Consider the following 19060-nt stretch of genomic DNA (forward strand, 5'->3'; position numbering starts at 1 on the left):
TAAGTGCCCTTCCACTCGAGTATTATGTATGCCAATATCTGACGACGAAGAGAAAATGGTACGACTTTCCGCTACGTAGGGGAGAAGCCCCATGATAATTGGCCCGCTGTCACGGCTGGATCGCAGATTGGCTGTCGAGGGGGTCCCGCGGCTGGGCAGGGGGCTCGCTGGGATCATGATCGATGATGAGTGTGGGACTGCAGCGGAATCCTGTTCAGTCACCAGTAATTAACGACAGCGTCGGCGTCGGCGTTGGCAATGCCAGTCGCTCTAGGTGCTGTGGTAAGCAGCGACAATGCTGGCGATGTTTGACCTGGTGGTGTGGCAGCTGCGGCGAGTTGATGAATGGTGCGGGCGGTTTTAGATGTGCTTCGATTGAAAGTCTAGTGGCTGCGTTCCGCCTCGTCTCGGCAGGGTGGACAGTGACTGGGACAGGCTGTGACAGTTCGCGTGAAGACCGGCAATGAACATGCGGGAGTGACTGGGCATCAGAAACGCCGTGATGGTCAAGCCATCGCCACGAATTCGTCGATGAAGAACGTGACAGAAGCAACGTCTCGATTGCCGGCTGGATGCCAGGCAGTGGTGTGAGATGAAAACTGTGCTTTGGGCCTTTGACTCTTGGAGCCCTCATTTCTTTCCAGCCATCCTTGATCCATCCTCCTCTTAGCGATGTCACGAAGCTTGCGGTGACTCTCCTCGAGCCCCCGGACGGTCCCTCGATAGCTACTTTGTTCGCTGTCACGGCCCCAAGATTTGCAAGCATCCAGTCGAACAGGGCAAGGGTCCTATCATGAAGAGGCCGACGAACAGGGAGCGGGGAAGGACTGGAAGAGGGGGAGACAACTGGCGCCGGAAGCTCGAGCTCAAGCTCAAGGTAACCCGTGTGATCCCTCACGGCACCCTGTCCTTGTGAGGTTGGCAGCGGCATGAGCTTGATGAATTGGCAAGGTACCGGGCGGCACATTTGGATGTCAGATGTCCGTGACCAGGGGACGTCGTTAGGTCCTTCGCAAGGGTGATGGCAGGTATTATGCACGCGTCTGGGTGCCTCATGTCACTTTCCAAGGTTCCGGTGCCGCCTTTCGCAATGAGATTTGAAGAGGGGATCAGCGAGACGTACCAAGCTTCGAAGCTGCTCAGAGGGATTCAGAGCTACTCGCAAAGCTGCAGCACGCTGATATTCCAAATGGCTGCCACTGGCAGGTGTGCAAATACTGGACTGCTGTAGTCTGAGCCAGGCCAGGGGGGGCTGGCAGGTGACGATGGGCATCTCTCTGCCAAGCGATGAAACAAAGGGTAATAAACAGGCAAGCGAATCGCATGCAACGGTGAAGTGTGTTGATGAGATAGAGGGCCCGGACCTAGGTCCGAACCCGACTGGACTGACGTCGGGATAAGTTTTTCTTCGGCTTCATAGGTAGCCTCTCAGGCACCAAGGCTAAGGCAAAGGCTAAGGCTCCAAGGCTCCAAGGCTTCAAGGCTCCAATCTGTCATCTCTCGGCCCAAACATGGACCGCGCCGGTGCGTCGCCGTCCCGAACTTGGGTATTTTCAAATGAAGGAGAGAGGAAATACAAAAGGAAGGAATACGCTCTGACCAATTTGTAAGGTAAGGTAGAGTCAGGTACAGGTACGCCTTTCTCCCACTTGCCCTAAACCTCGGACTGGCCATGGATGGAAGGGACAGCGGGAAAGAAAGTCCGAGGCATTTGGATGAAATTGGGGACAATTCACAATTTTGATTCACGAACCCGGGCAGTAATAATCGAGGCCCTGAGATATGTTCTGGGCAGGGCACGGGAATCCGTAGGTAGCGCTGAAGTTCCCTACGGTGACCACGTGCCAAAGCCCACCTGAAAGCCTTGCAAGGTCGGGTATCCGTAGACACTGGATCCTAATTAAACCTGGAGCTGTCAGCTAACTCCCTGACACAATCTGGCCTCGGAGCTTGCCAAAAGCCCAAGATGAGATCGTGTAACGAGTACCCGTAGGTATCAGAACCTACGAGATACCTACCTAGATTGACATTGCTGCCAGTTCATGTATAGTCGAAGCTCGCTAATTAGAACCCGAAAGCGACATGAGATGGCACAGTAAACTCTAGGTATATCTACCTTTCGCTCGTCGCATCCTCTCCTTCAGCACTGGGTCACTACAAGTCTACACCTGGTGACCTGGCTCACTGGAGGACTCCACTCGCCGTCCAGTTCATTCACTAAGGTTCCTAAGGTGTCCATCGAACCCACCCCCCTCCCTGTTGCCTTGTGGCCTTGGGCGATTTCAAAAGATGGAAATCGGATAAGATGGGGCCCGTTCTCTTAGGTAATCCAGATCCATCCGAGCATTTCCCAGATACGCACCCACCAAACGTCGTGAGATGTTCTCCACATTGTCCACTTGCCTTTTTTTTTTTTTTTTTTTTTTCTCTTCCCCCTCTTTTTCTCTTTTTCTTTTCTCCCCTCTCCCCCCCCCCCCCCCCCCCGCCGCCCCCCTTTTTTTCTTTCTCTTTCCTCCCTCCCCTGTCTGCGTCTCTTTCTCTCTTTCTCTCTCTGCCTCTCTGCCTCGCCAACCCATGCTGGTCACCGATATTAGTGCCAGTTCCCATCCTCATAGTCCATTGCAATACCCTTCAAGTCACCCGTCCATCAAGACACACCATCGACATCTCGTACCCACCACCAACCCCGTACGTCATATCATGCCCATGTCTCTGCTTCGCTTACTCCCACCCAAGCCTTGATGGCTGGCGGTCGTTGACCGAGCGTCTTCTTGCATATGTACGGTTACTCCCTTTTGCTGCAATCCCCCCGGCCCACCCCATCATCTCGCACAGTCCAACTTGGCCTGTCAGATTTTCACTCCGAAAATCTGGTTGATAGAATCCGCCTTGTGATAGTTCACATTGACCAGCGGAACGTTGGTCTACAACTGGTCGCACTGCGCATCTTTATTGCTGACCTGCTGCACTCACTATGCAACCCTCTACATCCTGGTCTTCAATCTGGTTTAACCGCTCGACTTCGTACAGATGTCAGAGTAGCCCCAGGCTACCAGCCCTGATCACTCCCATGACTCCATCTTCCCGAGTGGCCAGAGGCATGGAGTTTACGGAGTAGGCGACCGACAGAACGCAGGCCCCTTGCTCTTCTCCACGATATACTAACAAAGAAGAGAAATGATCAGAGTTGGACACTCAAACGACGCACCCTACAGATGCCTAACTCACGATGGCGCCGATCAAGGGGCCACACCAAAGTAACGACCTCAGCAGAATGAGCCGCCTTGAACTTGTACAGGAAATTCGACTGGCGTACCGAGTACATTATCTGCAACAGCGGCCACGAAGAACATGGGCCGCTTCATCGTTTACGTTGTGTTACCATTCACATGGTAACAAGTCTAGTTCGATGGGGAGTGCCAACATGCCTTCCCCTTCGGACCAGCCTGATCCGCGACTGTCATACCCTGAAAGGCATCGAAAATAAGCAGCCGTCGGGGATTCTTACCTTGCGAGACGCGTCCTAGAACCCCGACGCAGCTCGCCGGCACGCGGCCAATATATCGGCCAGCCTGACTGCCTCCGGTTCGACTGGATGAACTCGCACCGCAAGCCAATGAATGCCCAGGCACCATCACTTACCATACCTCATCGCTCTCAGTTATCTCGCTGCATCATCACGTCTCGTATTCCCGTAGCAAGGCGGCGGCCAAGCGCCCAGATCCCCATCTACCTCCCGCTCGTTCAACGTGCGCTTGTTCGTACACAATGTACGGACTCCGTACTCATCGCCGGCCAGATTTTCGCCAAGTACCAACCCACTTCGTTAATTGTACTGTGTTTTTGGCACCAACGTTGTCGATGGAAATCAGGGGTCCTTCCTGAACGGCTCTTAGCGCTTCGCCTGGCCCCGCCTCGGTGCATCCGCGACGAACAGGGGATGCTAGAGCCATTCAACTTGGCCAGTCAACAACAAAATCGTCTCTCCACCTACGGCCCCTCCTCCCAGCCGATTGGGATGCTGAATCGTATCATATCTTTCCCACCCAATGGCAACGAGCCTTCCTCGAGCATGGAGTCTCCAGCCCTGCCGTTCTGCCGCCCAAGTTTGCATACACCCCGGCCAGTCACTCCCTATTTGTATTCGTATCCCACGAACACCAAGGTATTTGTTGTCGTTCCAAGGAATAGCTAATAGCTGACTGCAGGCACGCCGGATCAACATCTGGGTCCGCTAGACTGTTAACAGAGCTGGCACTGGCTTGCGTACATTAACTGCATCTGACAACCAAGATGCCACACGCTAAGCTTCCTTGATACGTGCGGCTCAAAAGTCGGTGATTTGTCTCTATCGTCGGCATATCATCAAAACCTGGATTCAGAACTTACCGGGGGAAAAAAATAAAGCATCACAGAGGTTCAAAGTAGAAAGCAAAATTGCTGCCCTATCCACTTCTGTCGCGCCGACCGCCCAGCCTCTGCGAACTGACAACTGCGATTGTCGACCCCTGGGTACGCAATTTGCGCGCACAGTTTTCGGACAACATGCCTGCAAGCCAGTCGCGTATTGGTGTCGATCATTACCCTTCTGAATCCCGACTTTCTGATGTTTCGGCTCCACAAACTCAAATGCACCCACGAAAGAGTTGCAGGATCTACAGGTCTCATCTTAAGCCTCTCAAGCCTCTTTTGAGTAAGAGCTGTCTAAGTGGCCGCTTCTACGGCGTGCCCTTGGGGGCCAGACCAGGTTGGCGCCCGGCAATCATTCACCAAGGCGCCAACTCTTGTGCTTGAACACTGATGCCCAACGAAATACACTACAGCGTCGCAACCTGAATGACGAAAGGGCTGCAGATTTCCTGTCATTTTTTGTTCATCAGATCTGCAACCGCCAAAGATCTACGTCTCAAACGGACTCCAGTACGGAGTACCGCATCTCGGCTGGCAATCTGCACTGGCTCGACTGTCATGGAGTCTTGACAGGGTGGACCAATACGTGTTTGGCGTGGTATACAAGACTACTACACCTTACCCTCCGTTTAGGCGGCCAAGGTTTTCCGTCAACAGATTGGTAACGATTACGAGGTAACTTGGTGGTCCATCCTGCGTCACCGACGGCGTCATAGATGGTCGCTCTGAACCGCCTCTCGCGATCGACGACACTGCGCCGTGCAGAGGCCGGTAATGATACATGCGATGCCTTCTTTCCTTCTTTTTTTTTCCTTCTGTTCCGCACTCTGACACTTCTACACCGCAGAGGCCCAATTCCTGTTCCACAGACGAGGAACCTCTCCCGTCCGAGACGTTGCCCCAACCACCAATTCCCAGTCAATGCGGTCATCATCTCAGAGATCGACTTGGCAGGACTGCCGTCAAGTTGGGGACCATGCCTCCCACGGCGAGTCGACAGAAGACCAAACATAACTAGTTCTGGCACGGAATGTCAATATCAGGTTTCACATACCCTGGCTGCACTGGGATATGGCTGTCACATTGCTGGCGCCATGTCTCCTATATTCGTACATGTTCCAGGCCCCCCATTATCGCGTCTGGAATCATCGCCTGTGCGCAACGGAATATCAGCCGCACCTGAGTATCTCCGCCAGAGGCTGCGAAGAAGATGTCCGATATAGATACGGAATCAAATATGCACAGACGAGCTTCCGTCTGCAAGCCTCCCTGTGAAACTCTCGGATGAAATTCGCCTGCTCGACGAAGATTTTCGACTTACTCAGGGTTCATGTTTCGCAGAAACGATAAAGCCTTGCCTATCAAGAGTACGTTTCGTAGCAAGCCCGGCAGCTTTGTGGAGCTGTCTGATGCCGGGATACGCGAGGTGCCATTCCGAACCGTGGACGAGGTCAGATGCCCGGCCACGCGAGAAAAGACAGAGATACTACCAGGACTGCAGCTTCTCTCGAACCAGCAAAACTTGACGTCGGAAACAGGCTCCAATTGTACAGTACCTGGCCTTGCAAAGCCTACTACATCTTCAGTTATTGCTAACATCTTCAATTGACGGAGATGCGACCGCTATAGCCTGTGTGCTCCCCTCTCCCTCGCCAGTTGTGACACTGAAGCTTCCACCTTGGCAAAGCCCCTCATGGGTATACGTGGCTAACCTAGGTAGGTCGGGACGATCGATTCTGGCAGGGCACTTTCGGGTGACAATTGATGCTGAGTGCGGCTGCCCAAAGACGTCGAGGCAGCCCTAGACATTGCGAATCACAGCCTCATTAGATGACTGCGGTCCCCAGCAAAGGTCGACAACGTACATTGTCCTGCGAGGCTTGGTGAAATTTGCCTATGACTGTCATCAGAAAGGTGATTAGTGAACAAAACTAACTCGCTGGCAAGGCTTCCGTTGATATGCGCCCTGATGTACGACCAAACGGCCCGTTGCCTCATTCGACGTAAGGTAGCACTCTACCCCGCCGGTGGTTACACAATCACACTCGATAATGCTTGTGCGGAGGCATGTATAACGCTCGCTTGCCTGGCCAAAGCCTGGTTGTTTGTCGCAACGGTGCTCAGCACAACTTTCGGTTCGCCTAGTAAAGAGGTGTAGAATGCCGGATCTCACTCCGGGGGTGTTTACCCTGAAATCTCTAGGATCCACTCCGGCACCAGTCCGCGTACAACATTTAGGGTGATGACCTCACATGACATTGTCAAAGATCTCTGTCAACCTCGGCTACTTTTGAGGGCATTAAAGTTGCACGTGCTTCAAGCTTTGGGACTCCTGAGCCTAGCAAAAATGCAGGTGGCTCGCAATATCTCGCTGATCTTGTGCGAATCGGACGTAGCACAGTCTCCAAAGTCATCGGTGGTGCAGAGCCACAGAGCCTCCATTTCGAACAGCAGATGCGACTCTTCGCGATAAGGCGACGTTGAAGGTCTGCATTATGCCAGACATTTAAGCGCATCTTCATACGCAGGTGGCTTCCGCTGAAAGACGAACAGAAGATTGAGTGAAGTAATGCGAACCTTGTCGTCAGCAGTAGCTCCTGGTTCACCGAACAAAGCTTCTCCCTCTTTAGGGAAGCCATGCATAGAATACAGAGTAGCCACGGTACTCTGATCCGTCAAGGAGGTCTTCTTGTACTGGGGTTGAATGCATCAACAGGGAAGTTCGGCGTCAGAAGGATCGTTGCTTTATTGAGATTGTCACAATCAGTCCAAGTATAGCGAGGCTCTTCTCTTCGATGCAAGTCCCCCCTTTGTGGGAAATATGGGCTGGAGGCTGGAGCCAGAGTCCAGATGTCGTTCCCACTGGCGGCCATAGACCGATGGACCCGTGGTATCACAGATGCAGCTCGTCGAAGCAGGACTACGGCACACTCGTCTTTCTCTCGAGGCGGCTTTGGTCCACTTCAAAGTCGGCGCAGGTTCCAGCAGATTGCATCTGCCCCCATCGGTTGGATCCCCCCAATCTAAGAAAGTTCATGATTTTGGACCCGCCACGGCCTCGGACAGCGTGTCCCGCGCTGTGCTAATCATGCCTCCCTGTCCCTGAGGGTCTTTATGCATGGGAGACAGGAAGGTACCTGTCCCCTCCGATTTCGTCTCTGTGGTACCTTCGTAGGTATGATTTCGTATGCATCCACTGAAAAGATTTGAAATGCTGCCTCGCGCGCTCGAGCCTCGAGTGATGGAAGCAGGTGAGAAGGAAAAGAGAAGGTATTCTCCACTTCTTCTGTTTATGCCGGTCCCCTGTCGCTGACCATCACTATCAACCAGGATTGGTCTATTTCCTCTTCGAAATCATCACATCATGGGGCTAGCCGCTAGTCGGGTCGATTGATCTTGACAGAATCGAGCTCATGGACGATGTCTCGGTTCCCTTTGGAGCTCTGAGTGGAGAGACAAGAAACACGCATGGGCTGTTCGTACCGGGGCCGTTACCAGGAGAATATCACGCCGACAGCAGAGAAGCAATATCCGAGGTCAGAAAACGCTTTGCGGTTACAGTATCAGTACCTGAGCAGAGCACCGGACCTCACCCGCCTCAGAGTCTGGGTAGCATAACTCTATTCCTCAATGCTATAACAAGTGGACGCTATTCGGACTCGCCTTACCGCCTCCTCTCCAGATCCACCATCTATCAACTAAGGTTCACTGGCTTCCGCTCGTCTCGTGTAGACAGATGAACGGGCAAGGTTGGTGCTGGTAACGGAATTGTGCTTTGATGCCCGCTACAGTCTACCCCCTCGCCCCTTCTTGCCCTTTTGGCAGTTGCCCACTCCTTCCAAGGTTCCCTGGCCCGGTCGATGTGCGTGGGCTGCTGTTGACTTTTTGAAATAGGTACACCTGCACGTGGGGCTTACAAGTATCGCTACTTTCGACCGTTGAAATCTTGGAAGGGGCACGGCGCAAAAGGCAGCCTGAGAAGGTGCCGGTACCTGCGAGAGTCCCCCCTTCCGCCACACGTCCCTCGTACCTTGCGCTTCCACCGGGTGGTTGTGCTAGTTCCCTGCACGGTGGAGTGTTCCCGTCATTTGACAGCTGAGGCGGATGCCAAAATGGCGTTTTCCCGACGTCCCCTTGGGATCTCGCTTGCCCTTCACCTCTCCACCTTTCCTTCTCGAAAGAGTTTAGAGTTGAAACGGCCGAGCACCCGTTGGTGGCCTCTCCTCCTCCTTCTCCTCCTCCTCCTCCTCCTCTCCTCACTCCTCGGCGTCCTCGCTGCTGAGGCAGACGCTCTCACGCACTGTGGCTCCCGACTACTCAGTACACAGTACGGATACTCGCAAGGGCTCAACCCAACCTGCCGACCACCCCCCTCTCCACGATCGAAGTTTCGATATTCCTTCTCAATGCTGCCCTGCTGGTACTATTACCCAGGATCACGGAACCTCAAACCGATCATCGTCTGCGCCTACCTCACCAGCGGGTTCCGATGAAGCGGCCCACATCTCCAGCTTTGACTCTCTCTCCATCCACGCGCCCTTGACATGCGGGCAGAAAAAAGGCACATGTCCGGCCGCCGCTGTCGTCTCCGCCATTATCCGTACAATCAACCGCATTATGCGTATGGACAATGAGGCCCCCCGAGTCTTGGACAGAGTTCGGATACTCTGTCATCCATATCCGTACATGCAGAGTTGAAGTAGAGCTCACACGGACCATCATATTCGTCTCATCCTCCTCCGCCTGCTCCCCATTATCGTATCGTCGTGGTCTTTTTTCGGCCTGAGCCCCGACCTTTTGATATTACCGGGCATGCGACCTCTGGCTGAGATCTCGAAGCACTTTAGATCAGGAGGTGTACCCGTTTCACTCGAGGACCCGAGATGCCGTGATTCTTGCACCGGCGCCAGCAACAAGTGCCTGTCGCGGCTTGACATGGCTTCAACCCTGGCGTCGCAACGGACGTATGGCCTGCATCTCCGGGTGCTGATGGCCGGAGAGGGAGGGGGGGATACTCTGTAGAGAGGCGAGCAGCAAGCACCCCAACACATCCACGCCACACCCTAGTCTATCGCCTCTCTGATCTCCTTACCGCATCTTCACTTCATCTGCAGGATTTATGCCGCTTGCTTCCTGCCAAGTTCCCTATGCCCTGGTCTTGCCGCGTACCTACGACCAACCAAGATGGGATCGACGTTGCACATCCAGGCAACCCTACCTCAGGCTACCTGCAATCCTCTTAGCAATCCGCCGTGGTCACTGCCTCTCCCAAATCAGCAAGCACATCTCCTTTCGGCAGCCTGGCTCGACGAGTGGCTCTCTTTTTGTCGCGCGATGTGCCTACACCCCCCTTTCCCCCCTCTTTGCATTCCCTGTTGCCGCCGTCACCGTTGGTCATCTCGTCTGCGAGGAGCGGAGCCAGACCGTCTAGCATCTGGGCACAAGTTTCGCGGCCACGGCCACTTCGGTGAGCGCTGCGTCCGCTGCCTACCCATGGACGAGATCGCCTGCTGACACCTCGGCGTCTCTTGCGGGATCTTGCGCGTTTCTCACGATCTCATGCAGGCTTGCCACCACCCGATATAAAACACCAGCCCTGGTCCACGTCACTCCCCGGTCGACCACATTTATACGCTACTCGATTGACTTTCCGCTCGATGGAGGCACACCGATCCAATAGCATCTAAACGGGATTACTGCCTCTTCAGGAAGCCATCTCCATTACGAGAGCAAATCATAGCTGTCACCTTCATACGCCTCGCTCCGCTTTATTGGGCCATGTGCCAGATCCGGCCATCGCTATCAAAACATCACATCTCAACTATTCCACTGGGTCGTTTCCGCTGTTTCGACATGGGTTTGGATGTACTCCTCAAGTATCCAAAAGTCGCGATGCGGTACCTGTGTAGTTTCCCATGGTACGGGTTCCTCGATTCCCTCCGACCTTGTTCACACCAGAGTGCAGAGGATTTCCCATCAAGACCACACGTTGACGACATTAATCCCAATAATCTATGAGCACCACAGTCATTCGGAGAAGATGCCGCTTGAAATGGCGTCGGACCGATGATCAATGAATCGGCCCCTTAGCACCGGCTAAATACCCCAGGACTTCATCTCGACTCGGCCCAGCTACGTTGCTGCCGCCGGATATGTCAGATCATGCTCAATTTACTCTGTACTCATGTTTGTTTTCCAGCTCCATATACAGATCCCCATTCTCAAATCCCGGCGCAGGTAGCTGGCAGCTCGACTCGCAAGCCAGTGCCGCCTCACCGACCTTGGGTCGATATGCCGGGCCGCTATCCAAAGTCACATTGCAGTTGACACATGCAGCCACCCACAATACAGACGGATTGCTGTGGCCGTCGATGTGCCGTCATTCCCTTCTATCTCACCAGGTGTCCACAATCCCTCCATCTATTGCTTTGCTTTCGCATTGCACACACGAGGGCTGCATGCGACGAGGTATGACCACACCAGGCTCTTGAAAGTGCGGCCGACCTTAGTTTCTCGAGAACAAAACACGTCTGCGTCGCTGCTTGGCGCTGCTCAAGGATGTGTCAGGCAGGTCCCGAGTCCGAGGCGATGGCAGCTAATTAGTTCACGACTCACCATGTGGCTCAAGCTCATGGGCCAGACGACAGGCTGACCCGAAGCGAGGCCATCGGTGCTGCCCCGTCCGCGATAGGATCTGGATGACCCTACCCTTTCTTTGCTTCATCACTCCGTCAATATGCCGTCCTAGTTGCATTGATAGGTAGGGTCGCATTTTACCATCACTCGATCGTTCGCTCACACCAGCAAAAGATGCCCATACTGGTCAGTTGATGATCTGCCGTCCCTGCAATCGGTGACTGCTCATGCAACCATAAGCCGCGTGGTTACGTTGAAGCCCAAAAAGATACTGGCGCGAAGATCGTTGCCTGTATGCCCACACTATGCCAAGCGAATGCGCCTTGCGCGATGGCCGTCAAAATTCGCCGACAGAATGCTGGAGCAGTACAGATGCGCAACAACTACTGCCCGCCCACACTGGTTGAAAGCGCGTGATGATTATCGAGCTGCCGTGTGTTTATGAGTGACTGGTCAGACGTATTTAACAACAACGACAAAAACAAGCCTCGGCGGATCAGCGAGGTTGGGAGAAAATTCTTCATTGCAACCACCGCCCCAAGCTCGCCTGTGCACAACACCGCAAACCTGGGTGCGCGTCGACGCAGAATTCGACGTATCGTTGATCCTTGAGTATCTCGAGTAAGGAGCAGCGCCTTCGGGCTGAAGCGCTCACTAGATGCGATGCACCCGGCCCTCGTCAGCGATTCCCTAGGATCTGGCTCTGACATGCCAATTACGCTTGGCTCATGGTGCGATCGTCTGATCTGGAGATCGGTCTGCCACGCAATCCACACACACGCGCACCATCATCTCGCATTTCAGTCTGGCAAATAACCTGTCACGAACAATACCACTCACCCCCCATCCATGATGGATCGAAGGGGGCTATGGACCAGGGAGCCCGACCGGTGAGAGTGACTGCATCGGCACTAACATCTATACCCTCAGCTCTCGGGCGACGGTAGCCAAACATATGGTGCAGAAAATGGTCCGACTCCTGGGGCACAACTACGGTGTATCGGCATATCAACTCCAGTCATCAGCAGGCTCAGGCGCGTCTCCAGCGACCAGCGTCTCGTCGGCAGTGTCAGAAGCTGGAAAAGAAATTGTCTAGCGCCCGAAGAGGCCGTCAACCCCGCTTCCCGGCCATGTGGTTAACACACTCAAGGCCCTCCCGGCAAGGAGATTAGAGTGGTTGGCGAGACAGGCAGCCCCATGCTCTTGCCAGGTCTCGGCAACGAGATCAGGTCAGAAAGAGCCCGAGTCGATTGCTCGCCCGTTGAAACAACCCCACGCCGCAAGCCCACGGAAATCTGGTACAGAAACGGCGCTATGCCCGGCCATTGAGGCGACGTCAAGTTGCGCGAGTCCAAGACTACGGACGTACCCACGGCCGGATCTCTGGCAAGCGACTTCCAACAAGTGACGGCCCATGGATCACTTCACATGAGAATCGACAGTTCCTTCACAGTGCGAGGGGCCATGTTCGAGAAGAGACCTAACTGTACTTACCTAGCCTTTCAGCCGAGGAACGACAGCAGGCGCTGGATTGGAACCTTGGCACCCTGGATCTTACGACCGCTCTCGCCTCGCTCGCTGTGTTGGGGCATTTCCCATTCGTGGAATACAACGTTGCTTTGAGTGGTTTCAACACCTCACCTGCTTGATAGGCACACAGGATCACATCCTTTCGTCACTCGATCGATCATGTTTAGTACCAACCGATTGGCAATGACAACATGTGAGATCCTACTGAGCCTGGCCGCCTAGTATCCGACGAGATGATGGCCAAAGGTCGTGGTCCGGGGGCAAAGTGGCTGACGAAGCTGACTCGACAGACGCAAGCAGGCGAGAGAGTCCCGGCTCTACGGCAATGCGGCTGGCCATGCCGATGCAGGACTCAATGAGTTACAAGTCACGAGTGAGGAGCGATAGTTTCTCGGTTCGAAGTGCGACATTGGCGGTATGCTTCATTTTTGACCCCTCGGCCCTCGCGGCAGCGCCACCCTTTACATTTTTCAAACCGCTGGCCGCATCGACAGCGTACCGCCGCCCTTCGATCACCACCTTCAATTCTTCTACCCCGGCGATTTGTCGGGAGGGTTGGCATTGTGCCTGGAGTATCCCGTCGCACTTGAATGGTTGGCGTCTCTCGACATCAGACCACGGCCATAACGCTCCTTTCTCCCCCCTCCTTGTCTTTTCCTTATTGCGCACCAACGGCCAACGTTACAAGGACGAATCAGGCATGGCTGTTGCACCAATTGCGAACACCGTACTGCATACCGCGCGCCCGCTCCGAATCATGGAGACCGTCCTTCTCTGCGCCTCATGTCCACTAAGATCCCAGACGCCGACCGCGTATAGCAGCGACACATGTTGACCGGTACAGCGAGTCTTCAGTTGAATCGCAGGGCAGAATGTATGCCAGACGTCACGACAAGTACCGATTCCATGTGTACAGCGGTTCTGTTAATACTCCGACAACCATTTTCTTTGACTGGTCAGAAAGAAAAGGTGTCTAGCACCGGACCAGTTTGACAATGTGCCTAGCTCCCGCTATTCAGCCTTACGACGTTGGGCCTGTCGGCAAAACTAAACGACCTAATCTGGACGCCCGTTTGCTTGCTTTTTCCTCAGGTGCTCGCCCGTCTAGATCGACGGAGGTGCGCCGTCATATGATCACGGGAACTGGAACCTTTCATGGGAGGTTTACGGTGCACATAGATGACTGGCTGTCTCTATTCAGTCTGTCGCGGGCGCAGAGTCAAGGTCGTTATATGCGAGGAACGCTGCAAATGATGCAAGATGTTGTCGCTTCTCGAAACCCATTCCGCCATATCTTTGAGATCTCGCTGACGCTCACCCGGTATTTTGTTCTTCCTTTCTTCTCGTCGCCACCGGGGAACGAATAGCGTTCCAGCCGTACGCTATTGTTTGAGATCGAAAGCACCATATGAGGCCAGATCTAGCAGAACCAAACAGGGCATTTCCGTATCTGGCCCTCTGCGGGAAATTCCTTCTTGTCCCTGCCGGCGGCCCTGTGTGGGTGGAGTGAGACATCCGCAGGTGTCCAGGTGCTGCTGCCAATGACCTGTCAGAACACGTCTCCTGCAAGGCCTCATTTTTATTGCTTTTTCTCTCAACCTGAATCACCTGGTCGCGAGCCAAACCACTCAGGTCATGAACCTTCCACTTTACATCATGGTCATACTGTGTGGGAATGGCAACAGGAAACGAATCAGGAGCCTTCGTTCCTTTGCAAAGCATGAATACCAATCGGTTTTGGGTGATTCTGCGAGACACTATTGACTTTGTCTTCCTCCATCACTTTATCCTCCCCCACGTTGACCGAAGTCCCTTGTCATGGACCAGACTCTTTCTCGTTAGTCTCTCTCTCTCTCTTTCTGTCTTGCTTTCGGACTGGGGGCACCTTTACTATCTTTACCTCATTCTTCCTTGTCATCATCCACGCGTGCTCTGTGGCATTTCGCTTTTCGACTTCCGGCTGTAAGTGAGGCCGGCGATCTTTTGCACTTTTCCGCCTAGTAGACAGATTGGAAATGCCAATGATCCAGGATCGCGGTCTTGAACACAATAGTTACGGCGGCCGTGCTCAGGCGCGTTCTTCATGACGGCGATCTCTTGCCGGGGTCACTGAGCAAGCATTGCCTCGATTCCCCGAAAGAGTTGTTTCAACCACTCGCCAGCGTTGAAGTCAGTCGTCATACCTAGCATCCCAACCCGTTTTGTCGTCCCGGCCTTACCTTATTTCCCTCCGAGACCTTGACTCATTCGTCTGCTTAGGGCCCATTCCCCTTCCTAAGGGGATATGATGAGACTCCACCGACTATGAAAGGCTCGGCGACCTGCTAATTAACGAGGATTCACGGCAGTTGTTCATGACTTTGCGTTTACTGCCCGAGGGCTTCCGGCGGATCGGCCCCAGCGCAAGGCGGATCCTCTCCGAGACAGAATCTATTGACAGGCATGTTTCGACGGCGCCTTGTCTGATACGGTAGCATTTGACGGGGCTGTCAAGGCTCACTGGCGACCCATCTCGTCCGCCTCATGCTCATCAAGTCACAGCTTCCGAGGTGCGGTGAGTTTTGCTAGTCAGGGTGTGATGGGTGACATCGTCTCAGGCACGACACTGAAGAAAGTCACGATATGGCCTGACATTGGGCACTGGCATCTCGTACCCAATCCGATAGTCACTTGTTGGATGACCCCGTTGGGTATGGCCAACGAAGAGAAGGTTTTTTTCGCGAAAAGATTGATTGCTATACGAGCAACTACCGCGCCTCTGCTCTAGCCACGATGATGCTAGCGCTCTTCGCATGTGGCAAAGCATGGGGAGGTTAGTGGCCAAGAATCCGCCGAAGAGGACTGCTGGTTTGGCCTGGCTCGGATTGTCGAGGCCAAGATATTTGTCCAAGGCCACAACCGCACTGATACGTGGTCGGAGGTCGGTTCGGGAGGAAGGGGTCTAAAGGGGCCGGGGGCCTCGTAGATTTTTTGTTGATCACGGCTCACCTGAAGCCGAAGCCGAAAGCCAGGACCCAGAGAATCGGTTCTCGTCTCGATTACGCGATTTGTAGAAGCACGCGAGTCGTCGTCGACGACACATGTAGGTTGTACGAGAGGCGCGCTACTCTGCAGTTTGGTCACCTATCTCTCTCGCTTCTTCGGAAGAGTCCCTAGGCTGCATATGTCGGTGATAGCTTCCTGTATGCCAGGTGGACAGCTTCTTTTGAGCACCGCACCCCCCCCCCCCCCCTTCTTTTGATCCACTTCTTCACCGGTCATCCGTTGGCACGCTCTTGCGTTTCCTAACGGAGGAGGTTTCCTTCCGGGTGACCCAATCGCAAGAGTGGCGGGTCCCCGGGATGAGGAGGCGACTTTTGGGCCGCACGGTCGGCGGCGGCGGCGTCGGCGGCGCGCGGATCTTGGCCTTTCGTGGGCATGTTGACGAGAGGAAGGGGGCAGGGAGGGATGAATGGGGGTTAGATGGTGTAGGGTCCCGCATCGGATCTTGCGCATCACTGCATCGATAGATGCGGAACCCGGCCAGCGGCTGGGGGGGGAGGGTTGAAGGGCAGAGAGAGCCAAGGACCAGCTTTGATCTACAAGATGCTACTATTGCTACTGCTGGTGCGGCCGCGTTGGTTGTCGTTGCTGGGCTGTCCCTCGGTTTCGATTGCGCAAATCGTCCTCTCACTGGCTTGACTGGTTCGTCAAAGATCGACACAGCTCTATCTGTGTGAGATGCGGATACAGATTCCAGATGGACATTTTTTGCCAGGCGGAACGGGGGTGTCACAAGGTTAGCCAAGATTCCCCCGGTCCCCTTTTGGGGGCAGTGCGGTACGAGTACATTTCCAGATCCGGCAGAGCTCGATATATTAGGACGACCCTCATACTCTCGAGATCGATGTTTCGAATTCTTAGACCTCACATCATCACGCGTTCTGAAAGGGGCTTGGGCTGGGGGTTTGACGGCAGATTGGGGGGGCGGTCTCTGGGGCCTTGTCCATACATGCCCCCTGCCATGTCTCTCGGATGGGCTATGGAAAGTGATTTATTTTTCATGTACGGAGTACGGATGTATTCTTCGTTTTCTTCTGGGGCGGGGGGGGGGAGTTCTTGGGAGTTGGGACACGGGTTGCTTGCCGTATTGGTGGGGTATTTGCTTATTCAACGGGAGGAGGCGTAGGCTCGTTTTTTTTATTTTTGCTTGTTTTTTCTTCTAAGGGCTGGGAAGGGGTTTTAATGAGTTTTTGTTGCTTTTTTGGGACGGTTGATGTGCTCCTTTGGTCAATTCTGACACGTCAACTTGTCTGACAGACGGCAGTGGATCCCCGGACAATGAACGGCAGCGGCAGAAGCGACGAACACCGCACCCGCCGGCGGGCGGCAGGGCAGGGCAGGATAGGGCAGGGCAGGGCAAGCAACGGGAACGGGAACGCTGCTGGCGAGTGGTGTTTGGTTTCTGGGTGCCATAATAGTGGTGGGCTAGGCAGGTAAGGCGAGGCGGCTGGGGTGTGCTCCGCTTCCTGTTCATGTGAAGCTACGCTAGATGATGCGGGCTGAGGACGGTTGCGTCGATCGGCCATCCTTGCTTGAAGGGAATGTGGAAAAGGGTTGAATGATGAGTGGTTGGTTGGTTTGGGAAACTTGGGATAGTTGGTGTAAGTTGGTGAGGACGGGGGGGGAGTGAAGTGAATGGGTGGACTCGCGGGAAGTTTTTTCTTTGGTTCGACCGAGTTGCGGTACCCTGTGGTATGCCCTGTGGGATGGAAGGGGAGGGGGGGAGGGCAGGGCAGTCTGTATAATTCCTTTTTTTTTTTTTTTCCTTTTTTTGTGGCGGGGGGGGGGGGGGGGGGCCGGGGGGGGGTGGGGTGGGGGTGGGGGGGGGGGGGGGGGGGGGGGGGGGGGGGGGGGGGTTGTATTATTTTTTTTTTTTTTTTTTTCACTTTTACTTTCCATGTTGCTGCAGTTATTGTGGTGGACCGGAGAAGAGTTCAGACCTTTCAAGAGAGAGAGGGTGAGTGTGGAGTCGGGGGGAAGGAGGGCTTGCTTTGAATATTTGCTTTTTCTTACTGTTTAGGTATAGACGCCGCTGCGGAAGAACGGTAGGCGGAGGTGAGGGAGGGGGTGGGTTTTTTTTTTTTTTTCCCCTTTCCCTGGTGAGAAGGGTGGTTACAGAGAGTACCGGTAGAGACTAGATAGAGACTACACAAAGAGTATGGACTGTTGGCTTTCATTCTAATTTTTGCGCCCTGTGCTTCCATATCCTAGTCCATTATTTTTTTTTTTGGTGGAAAGGGTTCATCGTGTAAGTCTGGAGACCATTGATATCAGGAACGGCGAGAGGAGGCATGTTTGGTTTGAAACCTGCAATTTGGGGATAGGAGGGGTAGGAAGAGTGGATTAGATTGGCTGACATTTACTGTGTAAGACTCGTTTTCCAGAGAACACCCCTCTTGGCGTCTTTTGTTGGTTCGTCTGCTTCTTTTACTTGTTGCGTTGCTAAGCCGGTGCGGTGCCGAATGCGATGCGCACAAGTACGAACGGATGTCAGGAATGGGGAATAAGAGACTGGAGTTGCCCGGCAGGCGGGAAAAAGAGGGGAGAGGGGCGGGGGAGGGAGCTCGGGGACCGGCCGATGGTAACTCGGTGTGAGACTTGCAGGTTCAGGGACCGGGAACCGGGCGGGGGGGAGATTGGGACGGCCGTGACCGTGTCACGGCGTACGGGGAGGGAGGGAAGAGCGAGGGAAGAGGGGGGGGGCGTGAGGCCGCGTTCCTCCAGGGGATGTTCGGTCAGCTGCTGGTCCTGGGGATGGGATGGGGTCCGGGAGGTATCGGGATGCCGAAAGTTGGTCCACGGGATACTTGGGAATAACGGAGGAATGGCAACTAGAGAGGATAAAACCTAGTTAGTGTCATTGGATGTAGGGAAGAACGTTGTGTGAGAGAGGGCCGGTGCGAGGCGCCCGCGGGAGGGCGGCGGTCCGGCTTGGCCTGCTTTTTGGGGGTCCGTGTTCTGGACTCTCTCTCTCTCTCTCTCTCTTGGGTGTCATGCGGGCTGGCTGGCAGCGGGCAGAAACAGCGCCAGCAGCCCTGCTGAGATGGAATGACGGATGGTCTAGAATTCTTTTTTTTTTTCTTCTCGTTTTCTTTGGGGCGCTGCGAGTCTGCGCTTTGGCTCGGGTATGTAGGTCACGTCTCTTGGAGGGAGCGATGGGGTTTTTTGGTTCGGTTCATGGCTAAGACTGGGGGGGGATCCAGGCAAGGGGACGTAAAACGGGTCTTTGGCTCTGACGTAGGGTTCAGGATGGGGGCCGCAGTCAGCATATACTTGCTTTTTCCCGACAGTTGTTTCCGTTTCCTATCCCACGACCCTGCCTAGGTATGTGAAATGGATAAGATGAGCAACGTGGGTGTTACCCAAGAGCTAGATAGAATGGAAAACGCGGGAAAGCTAGGCTGTGGGAATCTCTAGACCTAGACATTAAGAGATGAAGATC

General features: G+C 54.3%; 2 protein-coding genes across 2 annotated transcripts; one reads left to right on the forward strand and one right to left on the reverse strand.

Annotated features, from left to right (window-relative positions):
* Positions 1-5440: 5440 nt before the first annotated feature.
* Positions 5441-6019, forward strand: CORC01_05628 (uncharacterized protein; the record flags this gene model as incomplete). The annotated part of the gene is made up of 2 exons (XM_022617270.1): positions 5441-5560; positions 5777-6019. 2 exons carry the CDS (start codon positions 5441-5443, stop codon positions 6017-6019), a joined length of 363 nt encoding a protein of 120 aa, XP_022476284.1.
* Positions 6020-7036: 1017 nt separating this feature from the next.
* Positions 7037-15995, reverse strand: CORC01_05629 (uncharacterized protein; the record flags this gene model as incomplete). The annotated part of the gene is made up of 2 exons (XM_022617271.1): positions 7037-7104; positions 15866-15995. The coding sequence occupies 2 exons, from the start codon at positions 15993-15995 to the stop codon at positions 7037-7039; spliced, it is 198 nt and encodes a 65-aa protein (XP_022476285.1).
* Between the last annotated feature and the right edge of the window lie 3065 nt (positions 15996-19060).

This window comes from Colletotrichum orchidophilum, assembly GCF_001831195.1.
Source record: "Colletotrichum orchidophilum strain IMI 309357 chromosome Unknown Scaffold_39.1, whole genome shotgun sequence".
Classification (NCBI taxonomy): Eukaryota; Fungi; Ascomycota; class Sordariomycetes; order Glomerellales; family Glomerellaceae; genus Colletotrichum; species Colletotrichum orchidophilum.